We start from the raw sequence: 14,698 nt of genomic DNA on the forward strand, positions 1-14,698 counted from the left end.
TTTCTTTAAAATTCAGGTCTCCTAAGTCCCTTTTCTCACCTCCTCCTCACAAGCAGAGATAGCACAAGAGAGCCCCTGGAAGTGTTTAAGAACAGACTGGATGTGGCACTTAGTGCCAAAGTCTAATTGACAAGACAGTGTTTAGTCATAGGTTGAACTTGATGACCTCAGAGGACTTTTCCAATTTAATCGATTCTGGATTCTGTTATTTGAACAATGATTCCTGGGGTAAGGTATAAYATACTCAAATCACAAGATTTCTAGAAGTGATTCACAACTACTTCAAATCAATTGAAAATCAGGATCTTAGCAAGCTACTCATACATCTACTCATTTCCCCAGCTTCATCTAATGACAWTCATTGTGGAGTACAAGTACCCGCTACTGGGTAAAGAGGACAAATGSAAGTATTTTAAAACTATTCATATCATAGCAAAATTAACTATCAAGTCTCTGAATTTTCTTAACATTAGTCTCAACAAGTGATTGCACATTGCATAGTGCATATGTGTAACATAGCTCCAATAATATTTCCTAACTAATTAGTTTGCCAGTACAGTCAATTGTTCACCATTCTTAAAAAAAAGCAGGTCTTACTTATTTTTTCATACATTCTGAAGATAAAAATGATGGTATTGTACTGATAWGCCACAAGTATTAATCCTACTAATCTTAATCAAACTCAGAGTTTATGACAGCAGGAAAAGCATGACAGAATTGCCTAGAGATGACAAAACGCTCTCAATATACAATATATATTCAACATCATTATGAAGAAGAGTAAGCCACACAAAATATCTTCATGTACTGTGACAGTAAAAGCAGTGGCCCTCATAAATTCTCAATAAATGTAATGCACAGCCAGGAGTACTCCAACTACAGAGTTAGCCCATTGATTCTCAATATAAAACCATGTTGTACCTGCTAAATATAATTTGCATTTCGACAATAACTTCCAGCATTCCAAAAGTTAGGTGAAAGCACACAACAACTGCCATTTTTACACCAAGTTCTGCCTCTTCAGAACACTTTTACCTTGATGTCCCAGTTCACTACTTTGTTTCCAGTTAGTCTTCCATGTAAAAGATTTGCAGACCGGTCAAGACAAATAGGGTTTCTGCAGGCCTGTTAAACAAACGAATAGGCCAGGATATCATTTAGGAACAAGTTACAGATCCTTGAACACAAGATTTTGTACCAATGTGTTGATCTTACAGTATTTAAACAATGTGAAACCCCAAGAACACCATTATATCATTTTAGATTTGACATTCACTGTTGTACAAGATAATTCCATGCTTTTGCCAAACATGAACAAAACCTACCATCTCTAAACAAGACTACAGTTTGAGAAAGCTCTCACTGCTCCTTATCTTCCCATAAACACCACAGTGCAAACACTGAAAGTAATGCACACTGTGTAGTCAAAGAGAAATTAAATCCTRTTTCATACCTTTGGTGTATAATGAAGCAGCACCTTACTGGGGAGGTCTGCTACTTCAGCTTCTTGAGACTTCCACGGAGTTAAACAGTTTGGACCTACAAAAAAGATACATAAAATTATGCATCATTTATTTAYGAGTCTTCTGGATATTAATGTTGCCCTCTACAAATTTTATACTACCAAACTTGTTGGAAGAACAAATGCCACAGTCTGAACCATATCTATTTGAGACATGCTTTGAAGTAGAGTCTTTGACTTAAATAATTTATTTCATAGGATCTGCTTAAAAAGGAACACATTCTGCAGGAAAAGCTAAACTACACAAACAAGAGGCATTTTTGTACATTTGAAGCTAAACTATACAAAGAGGCCTTTTTATACATYCAAACAGCTCAAATGTTTGTCTTTACAAACACCTATCTCATGCTTGTCACTAATCTCTGTCATCAAGCCTAAATGCCCAGAAAATGAGTAACCTTCAAAATRGTTTTGTTTAGGAATACAAAGTACGTCCTTTAAATGATGCAAATGTTTTAATACTAATCTGTAACAACCTTGAGTCATCATGAAACTTAATACCTTTAACACYTGAAACTGTACAACACACCTTTCAGAGTATTTTCTTCAAAATTACCATTTAATTATTGATTCTTACAGAAAAATCCTCAAGCATAAATCACCTTTAAGCGGCCTATCAAAATAAGGGCAATACTTTTAAAGAGTCAACTATAAACTCATATGTAGGCAAACAGCAGCAAAATCAAAATCAGACTTGCAAGTGAAAATATTACCTAACRTTTTAATTTTGACAAGTCTGTACATATGACAAACAGACAAASCTATGCAAATATAATATTTCAAAATCAAACCTCATAAATATTAATCTTATTTGCTTTAAAGCCCTCTCACTTAGGTCAGCTCTGCAGTTCTTTTTGATTATAAGTTCTTCATTATGTGTCTGTGTAGAGCAAAGCTTAGTGGGGTCTTGTTCATAACTCATTCCTTTTACTTCACTAAAACCAGTACAATCACCACTCACCTGCTAAATATAATGCTTTCACCTGAGAAGGTTGCAGTGCTTCATGAAAGATAATAACAGATCCAAGCTGGCCCTCCAAAGATGTTGGACACCCCCATTCACTGTCCTGAGTGCCTGCTGAGATCATCTTGGTGATGAACTCTGGTTTTCCAAGCACCCCACCCCAACTTCCTGTAGCAAGAATGCCCCCAAGCGATGTCCGTTGGGGCAYGATCGGGGAGGAAAAAGGCGGATCTGGTATCTGAGATGGAGGAGGAGTTGTTGTTCTTTGACCAGCTGAACCAATGCAGCAGGAAGTAAAAGCCTGGAAAGACACACATGGAAGAAAGAAAACAAAACATATACTGTAAATCTAAGCTTTAAATCTGAAAACTGCATCTAGCAAATCTGAACTAAATAAATAAAACCAAGAGCAACAAGTTCTGCCGAGCCCTGAAAAGCAAGCAATCAATCACAGCAGACCAAAAACCAGGGCATATACTTCTCACAGTAGGAGAGAACACCCTTTCTCCAACTGGGAACAATTTGGTAACTCCAACTGCTGCCTAACCTACGGCAGGAGCACAAGCCAGGAAGGACAGCACACCAGATACCCCTCTGTAAACACTCCTCTCCTAGATTATATTTCAAAATACTAGCCCAGAGTATCTGCTACTGTACATTTCTCWTATCAATCAGTCCATTCAAATAGATGCTCTCACAATAAGCTTACTTGCCTTACTTTTCGTTACTTTGATAGTTATAATGCTTATTCTACAGATGGGCAAAAATCCAGAGTTCTACCTCAAAATGAAAACAAAATTTACTCTCATTTTTAAGTTTTATACTAATTTTACCATTGCAGCACCCAACATATGTTGCTTTCTCAACAAATGTCAGATTAGAACCCAGAAAAAGGAAAGAATGTTGGGTGTTGTAGCTCAGTTTAATGCAAATTTGTTCCATAAAAGGAATGAAAAATGCTTACAAAGGAAACTAAACATGACATACACTCATTTTGATGGCTAGTGTATTTTTTTGTGCTGTGTACACATCCAAAAKGGTTAGATTAACTGCATGTAAATTGCTTATCCAGTTATCAAAGCAGAAATAGGACCAGCAGATTAAGGAAACAAACATTCAAAAAATGTAAGCAAAAATATAAATATATGAAAATAACAAGGAATATTCCTTATTTAATACTGTTACATCAATCCTCCTGGCAGAGGAGTTTATGTCATCATAAGGAGTTTATGATGTCATCATAAACTATGTCAAATATGGAGGAGTTTATGATGTCATCATAAACTATGTCAAATATGCTGAGGCAATTATTTTGAGAAAAAACCCACAATTTAATCAATGTCATCTGGTGGAGTTTTTTGTTTGATTTTTAAAAGAAGATGACTAAACAAGCATTAAATAATGGTCAGTTACCCTCCAAAATTATATTCTGGAGAGTATCCAAAGCTGAACATTATCAGCAATAGGCTGAACCCTCATTATTCTGAGAGCTCACCCTACCAGGGTTATGGCTCAGAAGGGAACTTACTTCATTCATAGCAGGGAACCGAAGCGGGGCAGAGACCTTTTGCTGTCCATTGACATAGATATACACAAGGCTCTGACCAAAGGGTCTCTTTCCAGGCATATGGACAATAGTTATGTTGTGCTTGTTAAGCAAGAAAAAAGAATTAAGTCATTATTAAGAGCAGTGAAATTACTGTACAAAATTATTTAACTTCATCTCTACTAAGCTGGTGAGGAAAGCACTTAAGAAAATAAATCCAAAGGACCAACAAGAATATAATACCACAAATCAGATGCTTTCCTTTTGAAGTAGAAAATGTAATGTTTGTAAGCAAACAGGTTTTTGAAGAGAAAGAGATACAGCTCTTCCATTATAATGCACATCAGTTCTTAAGTAAGGGAATATAAAAGGGTAAGGCAGAAAGAGCACCACAGTTTTAGTCACACAGCACCACGKACACCTATGCTTGTTTTAATTTAATATAAAATCCCTCTAATGCTATGACCAGCTTAATCAATAAAGAATACCTAAGAACAGAGGCATAGGTTAGCTCCATCAACAACTAAGTGAAAATTGACTGCATTATTTGAGATTAAATCTGTTCTTATGTAATGAATTATTGAAATATTATAAAAAATACTATTTGTAAAACAAATTTAAAAAATAGTAATTTGACTTGTGAGCTAACAATACAATGCTAAACAAAGGGTTTTTCAGCATCAAGTCTTACCCAGAGAGAGTCAAAAAAACAATGGTCAGGCAGCATCACTGTTGCATATTCCCTCTTCGTGCAAACTGCAACCACCAATACCCCTGAGCATGTRATAAAGGCTTCAAACCCCATACCACTTGCAGTAAAAAAGCTACAGAAAGGCAAAAACATACACAATCAAGGACTTGCTTCATCAAAACTACCACCTAACAATATATTCATTAACGAGAAAACCCAGTTATTTGTTGGTGGTCCAATATTTACTATGTACTGTCTGTTACATTTGTTATTAAAAAAACCCAAAAGACATTTTGCTTACTTCTGAATGTTAGGACCAGAAAGTTAAATTATATCAAGACCCATTCATGTCACTATCCACTATTAAAGCACTATGAAGGTGTCTTCTCACTGTGCTCTTATACAAACCCATAGGTCATTACCTTTACAACAAACTGTGTGAGACTGTTTTGGTTTTGGGTGGGGGTTGGGGTGATAGGTTTTTGGTTTTTAATGTTGTTTTATTTAAGCAATGAACCTTAAMACAATTTGGAGTTACGGATGTTGAGACTGTAAATGACAAGACATTATAACAGAGAAACTACACAGTTATTTCTGTACAAGAACCTRGCTCTGGTGGCAGATGAAGCTCTTCCTTTCCCAGACTAAGCATTATCTATTGCACTCTATGAAGCAGCACCACCACGAGTCACCGGGTATCATATGCCACAGCTGACCTACATATGAGCTGCAGGGTGTAGCAGTCACACTAACTGTACCTATAGAGCTGCTTCCTCTTGCCACTTTTGCCTGTGGTGCCAGGGTCCACGCGGTCCTGGTCAAGGCAGAGCCAGGCGTTGAAGGAAAATGCCGAGCCYGGCCACCTGTGGATGGCGGGCACGGCGATGCCGGCCATGCTGTGGTGGAGGTTGAAGTACTGCAGAGCATTGGCCAGGCCCTGCTTCCGCGCCATGGCCAGCAGGGCTCGCATCACYGGCACCACGTAGGGGTGAGCGCCTCTGGGCTCCTCTGTCCTCAGCAGCCACACCAGCTGAAGCAGCTCCTGTGAGCCCATGGACTGGCTTCCCAGGGAGCCCAGGAGGACAATCAGGTTCTCTGCACAGGTAGAGTGGAGCACCGAGTGGGAATTGAGGGTCTCGATGATCCGGATCACCATGTTTGCATTGACACACACGGCACGGCTCTGTCTGTCAATACAGCAGATTCGCCTCAACCAATTTGAGATGAAAATCTGCAGCTCATGTGATTCTATTTCTGGAAGCCACTGAATAAGCAGTAATAAGGGCTGGACGTTACTAATGCCTAGTATCCCAACAGCCATGTGGTCACCTTCAACAGCCTGAAAAAAAGCAGAGAACTCAGACATGAAATACAGTAAGRTAGGGCTAGAAGTACTTTTGAAAGATGTAAGCATTCCTGCTTTCAAAGCAAGCACAGCTCACCATATTCATGAGTTCTTCCAGCAATTCCCGTGAGGGTTGACCCAGCGATTTTAGAACCTCATATATGTGTGCATAACCAATCCGCTCCTTGAAGACCTCCTGAGGATAAAAATCCCAGTCTCACTAACAAATAAAATGGACAAAAATTGTTTGTCTACTGCAGCAGGTTCTAATTTAACACCATATTAGACACATTATAATTAGAATGCAATAATTAGGTTTAGAAATCTGGTTTTGATAACAGGTGCATTGTACTATCTCTAGAGTGCTGCAGATGAGAAGGATTTCACTGCAGCAGTGAAGTTCAAAGCTGTATTTTATTAATTACCTATAAAAGAATATAATTGCTTTGGTACAATTCAAACATTAATACCATCACAAAGAACAAATAGCTTAATTTTTCACCTTTCTAGTGCAAACTATAGCACAAAATGTTTATATTGAAAATTAGAAGTATTCAAATATTAATCATTCAGTAAAAGGTTTTCCCAGACCAGATTAAAAACCACGCATCCTAAACACTTAAAAAAATTACAGAAGTTTTCCAAGGAAGTTTTGTTGAAAACTAATWGATTTTATAAGAAGAAAATAAAAATTACAAACAAAAGTATGAACACTAGTATCCATTTATTGTTTAATTAACAGCCCACACATCCTACAAAATGGATACTCTTCTCCTGGCTATATTCTGCMCTGAAATGAGGGTTTTTTCTAAAAGAATAAATCTTTCAGCAGAAGTGAAGTGATAACTTAGTTAAACATGAAAAAGAAAAAATACATATGTTGCCGTGGAAGTACAACTGAAAACTCTGATGACTTTCTGAATCCCAACCAGTCCCTACCTCCAACACACAACTCTTCACAGGATTTCCAGAGTCAGTGGAGAAATAAGCACTTTGAGTAATGCTCTGGAGATGCATAACTGACCTTGCTATCTCTTAGGCTGTACTGCAAGTAGCAATGAAATCAGATGATTCCCACCTTTCCTTTGCTGTACAGCCACATTTCTTTACAGGTGCTAAGACCAGGTAATCATTCAGCCAAGGGCTGAATTTAACSAACTCAGCAATCCAGGAATAAATACGCTGTTTTGCTATGGGCTTAGCTTCCAGTCAGAATCACAAACTAACCACAACCTATCCATTTACCAGATTACAAGAAAAACTACCAAGGAAGGGCACAGGGCAATGGCATGACCACCATGTGGACAGCAATACTGTCCTGGGTTAGTTTAAAGCCAACTTTAAACTACAACACAAACTCCTGCCTGAAAATTCCTGCAAATATCCATTAAGCCTACCCCAAACATCCATGGGACAAGAAACAATGTACTTCCTTTACAAAGGCTCCAACTGCCATTATACTGAGATCTTCCAGTTTTGGYAGAAAGACGACTCAGTGTCCAGCCATTAGACACATATAAAGGGACAAGGAATGCTAATCAGCTTCTCCTATCTGGCATGAATGTGTGACCACAATCCGGTCATCTCCATTTGCAAGATCCATTAAGATAATGTGATAAAAACATTAATTGGAAACAAGATCAAGAAGYTGCAAACAGCCCTCTGCATAGACACCGTTACCTTTGCAGCCGGAGACTTGTGCATTACTGCTGTGAGGGCTTGAATGGTTGATACTGCCAAGGAGTCCAGATGTCCCTGAAATACCTGAAAGGTGCAGGTACAGAAGTCATATACAAACATGCAAAGACAGTTCAGCTCCACAATCTGTGGGGCGCCCTCCTGCCAGGAGGGAAATCAAGWGTTTGGTAACATGCTTCAAAAATCATCTCCCCACCAGTCAAGATTTCAAACCCCACAGCCTACAAGGAATTACATCACAGTAGACAAATAACCACAGACTTCAAGAGGAGAGAAGCATTCRCAACACAAACTGCACCTCAAATATTCTGATGGACAAACAAGTTTTCCTCATGCGGCTAATGGACAACCTCAAGACGAAAGGAGGAAAACAAGAAATCTCTTGCTCTSTGTGTGTGTGTGCTACTGGAAAATCAGGTACCAGCAGGTCATAGAATGTGACTTATCTTCCATCCAAGGCCCTTGCACACCAATGCAGTACACACACACACCCCCAAAGTGTATGAGATAAATCACACCAGCACTATTAGGTGGCTGCCTTACCCATAGCCTCATTGCATTGATCAATACCTGTCTCTCCAATTTAAGTAATCTTTTGAGTTTTTTTCTATAATTCTTCTTTATATTGATATTTCTGGTGGTTTTAAAAACATAAACATTGGAGCACTATTTTGCATCCATCAGTAAATCTAATTAACAACACTGTGCAAACAAACATAGTTTCATCATCTTTGAAATATTATATGCACTTCAGACATATTTTGAAAGTGAAATGTCAAGAATCAGAAGAATGTGTTAGATGTTGCAGCTAGAGCATTGTGCTGTGTCCAAAAAAAGGCAAAGCTATTAGTTAAAAAATCACAATTTGTAAATTGCCATCCCCTGTATTTAGCATTTTTTTACATTTTTAATCAGAACAAGTAATTCTACTACAAAATGAATACAAAAATTTGCATTTGAAACCTTCCACAGTATTCAGGAAAAGTAAAGCAACAGGCTATTCCTACCTCCCTGATTCAGCCTGTCCATTGTTTTGTAAACATCTATTCTTGATGACAAGCAGAGAATCAGGACACCAAACACAACTATTGAGATTCACAAACAAGGCCCCAGAATCTGAAACACCACAGTGCTGAGACAAAGAGCAAAAAAGAGGAAAAGGAGGGAAAAAAGAATCACCACCAGGTTGAGAGAATTTATTCAGATCCCATTCATGTACTTCACCTTTTCCTTAAAAGAAGCATAACTGATGCTCATTCTATCAATCACCAATACCTGCACTTGGAAGCAGATGAATAAAACACAGTCGAATTCAATATGTTAATCAGAAAAATCATTTTCAAGAGATAGGAAATGCTGATTTGTGCAGCATCGTAAGTTCATCTTGCTGCAAAAGGCTTAAGGACRATAGTTAAGGTGAAGCACAGGAATCAATTTTCCTGTGATTGTGTCTTGACTTCAACTGAAGCAAAATACAGTTTAGGTAGGTACCTGGTCCTCACTCATTTCTGTCAGTAATTTGTTGGTAAGGTCTTTCTCATTCTTGTCTGCCACTTTATTGTTAGCATTTAAAAACAGCTGTTAGAAACAGAGACAAGRATAATGGAAATAATTGTATTGAACAGTTACCTGCAGCCAAACCTGTGGAGGCTGCCTTTGATTTGTATTTCACATACAAAACAAAAAAGGAAAAGAAATKGAAAAAAATTAAGCTTTCTCACACTGRTGAGACATAATCACCCATTAGTATTAGTCTTCCATTAATTCTGTATTTTTACACTGTATTTTTGCTAAAGAGTAGTTATGTTTTTTCCCMMMMAAAAAAAAAAAAAAAATTAAAATATGTAATCACTGAGAYAAAGAGAGAGATCTATCTGGAATTTATACKGGTCTCTGGCTTAGCAACTGTGATTTCATTTACAATACGCAACGTGACAGAGAGTTCTAAGAAATTTACTTATAAGAAATAAAGACAAGAGTGGGCATAAAAAGGAGATGGAGACAGATGTTTCACTATTTTTCACTTATGTTTCACCCTAGGTGAAAGCTGAAGACACCTAGACAGCATATTTTCACCTTCAAACAGCCCAGTAGAAGAATTTCTGCGGCACAGATCTTTAGGACAGGAAGAAGGGCAAAATATCTCTGCCATCATCCTAAGAATCAGACAGGTTGTAAATAGCTTGAARTCAAACATACCTATACTACATCTTCAACTAAGGAACTGCTTTGTGTTCAGTAGCTGAATTCCTAGGCAGTYCCTGAAAGTTTAAAACTCACACCAATTCATAATCAATTGCAGTCACTTTGTGTGCCAAGTGTAGCTGTAACCTAATCAGAACTAAAACTTACCACCTCCTGCTTTAAGGTTCTATTGAGATATTTAAAAAAAAACTCTGATCAAAATGTTTTAAAAGTTCCTTTAAAAGAAGGGAAACACTTTCCTTTAGTGGGTACAACCTAAGCATTTGTCTTTTCCCACACACATGCATTTTGTTCCATTATCTGCTAGGAAGTCTCTGAAGAGGAACAACCTGAGAAATTGGCTTCCATTAATTAGGGCAAAACAAAGGACAACACTCAATATATTACTCTGGCTTACGTAGGTGTGAAAGCACATAACTAGAAACACTTGGAAATGTACATCACAGTCAAGTGTGCATAACAATGCAAAGTAACTATAATATAGCTTCAGAGGGCTGTAACATTAACAAGTAAGAATAAGAACATTACATAAAAGCAAATTAAGACAATGCAAAAATAAAGAATCCATCAAACATCTCGTATGAGTTACTTCATTTCTTTTCATGTGAAAAGGAAAAATAGATTCTTTTTTTACAATGTCTACATGGTTTTAACTCTTTAATTTAAAAGCTGTTTAAAATATATTTTTTCTTCTAATCAGACATAATGTTAGAYATCATTGTGCTTTGCTCAAAGACTGACCTCTGAGAGAGTTAAATAGATGAGAAAACATTCAGAACTGACAAACTGGTTTGTTAAGTGACTCTCAGTACAGAATAAGCACTTCCTGATATCTCTAAATTACAGTCCTTCTTTTTCGRTATCACGGGCCAAAAGCAACATTCAGATCATCAAAACTTAATTAAGCAGTTTTGAAAAGCTTTTGTGCAGATCTCTAACTCTAAAGCATAGTTAAGGAAAGACAGTTTGCCCATGAACCTTAAAAACAGCAAACATCAATAAAAAGTATTTATATTTTGTAACATTGTTATACTGCAAATGACTACGAAGTATGACTAGAAATAGAGCTTTGAACACCCCAATTTCTTTGGGATATCTATAGCAGAAACAGCGATATGGATATCCTTTACCCCTCCTTTACACAGAAATTACTTACATTTCAAGTTTGCAGGAGATCCAATAGCTTCCTGACTTTCAGCAGATAYGTGTATGGACTGTCATGCTCTCGGTGGAGATGCAGAATGTACTTTTCACACACAGCTTGCTTAGGAACCCAGTAGCAATTTCCACCAATAAAGAAAATAGAAATAGGGTCTCCACCCCCAGCTARTAAGAAGAAATCCTAATTCCACAGCTAAACCAACCTTTGCTATTTGGCTTAGAAAAAGAATGGAGACACAGTATATTTGGAATTACAAAGATACTGCAACACCAGCTCTGCCTCTGTCCTCTCCCACTTCTCATCTGTGGGGGTATTTTGATTGCGAAAAGCTAGAAAAGCACACTGTGCAGCAAACTGGCAGCACTGATCTCTAAAYAGCACAGTGATATGCGAGACTGTATCACAGGAAAAAAACCCTTCAAAGAATACATTTTATAACATACAGACAGGCAGATTAAAAGTAAAAAAAGCAAGCTGCAAAAAAATTAGAGCACCCATTCCTGCTTTTTTAAATTCCACTTGTTTATGAGCAGAAACACAAAGAGCCTCCATGAGGAGGCAAACATCACACTGTTGATGACTGTACAAGAAACTAAAAAAGGATTTTCTTATAGAGTACAAGGTTAGTACAAAAATAGGTAGAGATTCCCAGAGGAGGAGAATGGAAARGTCAAACAACGAATTTTCAGGAGGAGATAATAAAACTGCAAACTATTCAAAACACTTCCAGTCAGTTGGCATTCTGCCACTAACTATAATTAAATTAAGATATAATCCAAACACATTTATTTTCAATACATCATTGCACTGCAATACATTCTAATCCAAAATCTAAATTAATTAGAAACAAATTGCACACTGAAGCTAGCATTAAATTATCTACCATCAGGAGAGCTCAAAACAGCCATATAACTAACATACCACAAAAAGAGAAATAAAATAGCGCAGTAACATTATATCTGTATTCTTTCACACAGGGAAAATGAAATCAGTGCAATCAGTGGAAGTTTGCAGATTATGACGATTTGCAGTTGAGATTAAAACCATAAATTCTATGTAGAAAAGGAACAATAAAAGAACATTTTTAAGAGCCTGAGCTCATGTTTTATGTCAGCTACTTAAATATTTTGAAATATTTGCAATGGCACACCAACAAGTTTTTTTTAAATGGAAAAACATTCCTCTGAAACTAGAATTCAGACCTCCATCTGGCAGCACTTGTGAAGTGRCTTCCCAGCAATTCAGTGACTGCATATAAAAGAAACAAAACAAAAAAAAAAACCAAAGCCCACAACAAAATCCCAAATAAAAAGGTAGAGGGGATTGATTTTTTTAATCAGACATACTGTTAGAAGTCAGTGTGCTTTGCTCAAAGTCTGACATTTGAGAGATTTTAATAGGTAAGAAAAGACTCAGCATTGATTCCAAGATACAGCATTGCAACAGATTTTAGAGACTGAGAGGGGTCTGTAAAAGGATTCTGATCAGGACTAAAAGTAAGTGTTCRTTGCTTCAACCATAAGACAGACACAAGACACCTCTACCTTATTAATAATATGAAAGTATTTTAGAACAACTTGGATTTTTGAGATCTTTCATGATACTAAGTGACTCTAACCAATCCTAAGTGTAGACACTTTGAAGTTATATCATCCTTCTGAATTAGAAGCAAAAGTAATTAATACACTTGCAGTATAACAAGGCAGGTTCTGTTAAAAATAGGGTGATAAGGGAAAACTCACCTTGCAGTTCTGCAACAGTCGAATGAGATGCTCAAAGCAGTTACTGTTAAGGAAAATTGCCTGCAGAACAGGCCTATCTGTGCAGTCTAACATGGCTGTGATGGTATCTATAAAATTGAAACAGARCTGGCATAAGAGACAAAACACTTCCCAAATCTATCAAGAATTTTTTTCCCTGCACAGTCCATAATAATATTAGGAAAAAAAMCCAAACAAATTATATGCTCTGCATTTTTGATCAAGAATGATACCTATTTTAAGAACAAATCACTAGATCTAAAGCTAAACATTTTGATACTGTAAAAATGACTACATAGCCYACTAGATGGAGAAAAATTCACCTGATGAATACCTTTGATTGCCCTGGGGCTCTGATTCAAGTCATTGCCAATTGTRAGTACCTTTTTTTAAAAGCACATGAACCTTTGTTTCCTCACAAGCAATTACTCTGCATTCTACAGCAGCCTTATTCTGTGGGCATTCTCCATGGCCACAGTAATACTGCTCAGTTTTCTTAGAAGTRCGGGAAAAGAAACATCTTTATTTCTCATGCTGAATATCAAAATGGGAAAAACAGAAACCCCTGAATTCATACCCAAAAACTTACACTCAAGTCTTTGAGGCCAGTGTTTACAATGCCATTTGAAAATCAAACTATCACAAAACAGCACCACATGGTTATTTTATTGCAGAACAGTCTTATTCTGCAATTACTCAGGCTCTGATAAGTGTAACTTGTTGCCTAGCAAAGTTCTTCTCTTTTAGTGGAGATTTTCAATCAATGAACCTTGACACTCTGGTTAAATGGTAGCAATCTGATATGGTTTCTTCTGGCTTTCTTTAATAGTAAATGATTAAGCAAGAATATATCTCAAGAAATATCAAAGAAGAAATGYTAGAAAATTTTAACTGCTTAGCCAACATTTTTGGCAGAACTTTCAGTTGTATTACTRCCATGGTTCAATCACTACCTGCTTCAGACTTATTGTCAAGAAATACTGAAAGRAACTGCACAACTGGGTACTCACTCAGCATTTGGATCTGTAGTGCTATGAATCTGCTCTCCCACTGCCTGCATCGCCTTGCATTAGGTAAGGCTGAATGGTCTGAATTAAGCAATTTGAAATAGTTCTCCAATATTGTGCTTGTCTCAACTTGGCGCTGGTCAGAACTGCTGGTTAGGAGGATATGGACAACTTCTGTCAGGCACTTCAGAGTCAGCTCTGCCTTCCTGCTCACTTCCTCAGGGTTTCTGTCATCCCAGCTGTCACAGTCTGCTAAAACACGCATCAAGACTTCCATGGTGGCAGGAGATACTGCTTGAAGAGCATTTCTCTGAAACCCATATGGYAAAAAAATATTAAGAAAAATAAATAAATTTAGAAAAATTCAAACCTCTTAATACCAGCTGTCTACATGAGTTAACTGAATTGTGCAACATGCATTGTTACATCTACTAATGCTATGTAGTTGTTAAATAAATGAATTTCTACTTGGATTATGTAGATGATTACAGATGAAATGCATCCCATCTTGTTCACTTAAATAGGCTCTCTTTCTCAAAGGGAATGCTTATATAGAAAAGTATATATAATTTAAATATGTGTTATAAAATTCTTATAAGGTAGACTTGATAAACTGCCAATTCTAGGCAAACCTTCACTGAGTTTTCATTTTAGATGATGAGATTCATGATACTTTAGAACATGTGACAATAACACCATAAACAGCAAATGTTTGTCTCGGCCCTGAGTGCATTTTCCTCACCTTTCTTCCTGGGTGCCTGACTGCATAGGCTCAGGGACAGAAGCCCAGGTTCTATT

General features: G+C 37.1%; 1 protein-coding gene across 4 annotated transcripts in view; it reads right to left on the bottom strand.

Moving 5' to 3' along the window:
- The window catches only part of NBEAL1 (neurobeachin like 1), an 83,163-nt gene that overhangs the window by 38,105 nt on the left and 30,360 nt on the right, over positions 1–14,698 (bottom strand). For 3 of the 4 annotated variants that reach the window (XM_057372877.1, XM_057372878.1, XM_057372880.1), the window contains exons 9-19: positions 13,904–14,210; positions 12,876–12,982; positions 9,258–9,344; positions 7,749–7,832; positions 6,166–6,264; positions 5,482–6,062; positions 4,724–4,856; positions 4,015–4,134; positions 2,484–2,787; positions 1,454–1,539; positions 1,036–1,125 (exon numbers count right to left, since the gene is read on the bottom strand). In XM_057372877.1, coding sequence (XP_057228860.1) covers positions 1,036–1,125; positions 1,454–1,539; positions 2,484–2,787; positions 4,015–4,134; positions 4,724–4,856; positions 5,482–6,062; positions 6,166–6,264; positions 7,749–7,832; positions 9,258–9,344; positions 12,876–12,982; positions 13,904–14,210 — 1,998 coding nt within the window. The remainder of the gene's footprint in view (positions 1–1,035; positions 1,126–1,453; positions 1,540–2,483; positions 2,788–4,014; positions 4,135–4,723; positions 4,857–5,481; positions 6,063–6,165; positions 6,265–7,748; positions 7,833–9,257; positions 9,345–12,875; positions 12,983–13,903; positions 14,211–14,698) is intronic. The other variant, XM_057372879.1, reaches the window with a different exon arrangement.

Source organism: Malurus melanocephalus, unplaced genomic scaffold (genome assembly GCF_030028575.1).
Source record: "Malurus melanocephalus ecotype Western Australia unplaced genomic scaffold, MMel_1.1 scaffold_180, whole genome shotgun sequence".
In the NCBI taxonomy this organism is placed as follows: Eukaryota; Metazoa; Chordata; class Aves; order Passeriformes; family Maluridae; genus Malurus; species Malurus melanocephalus.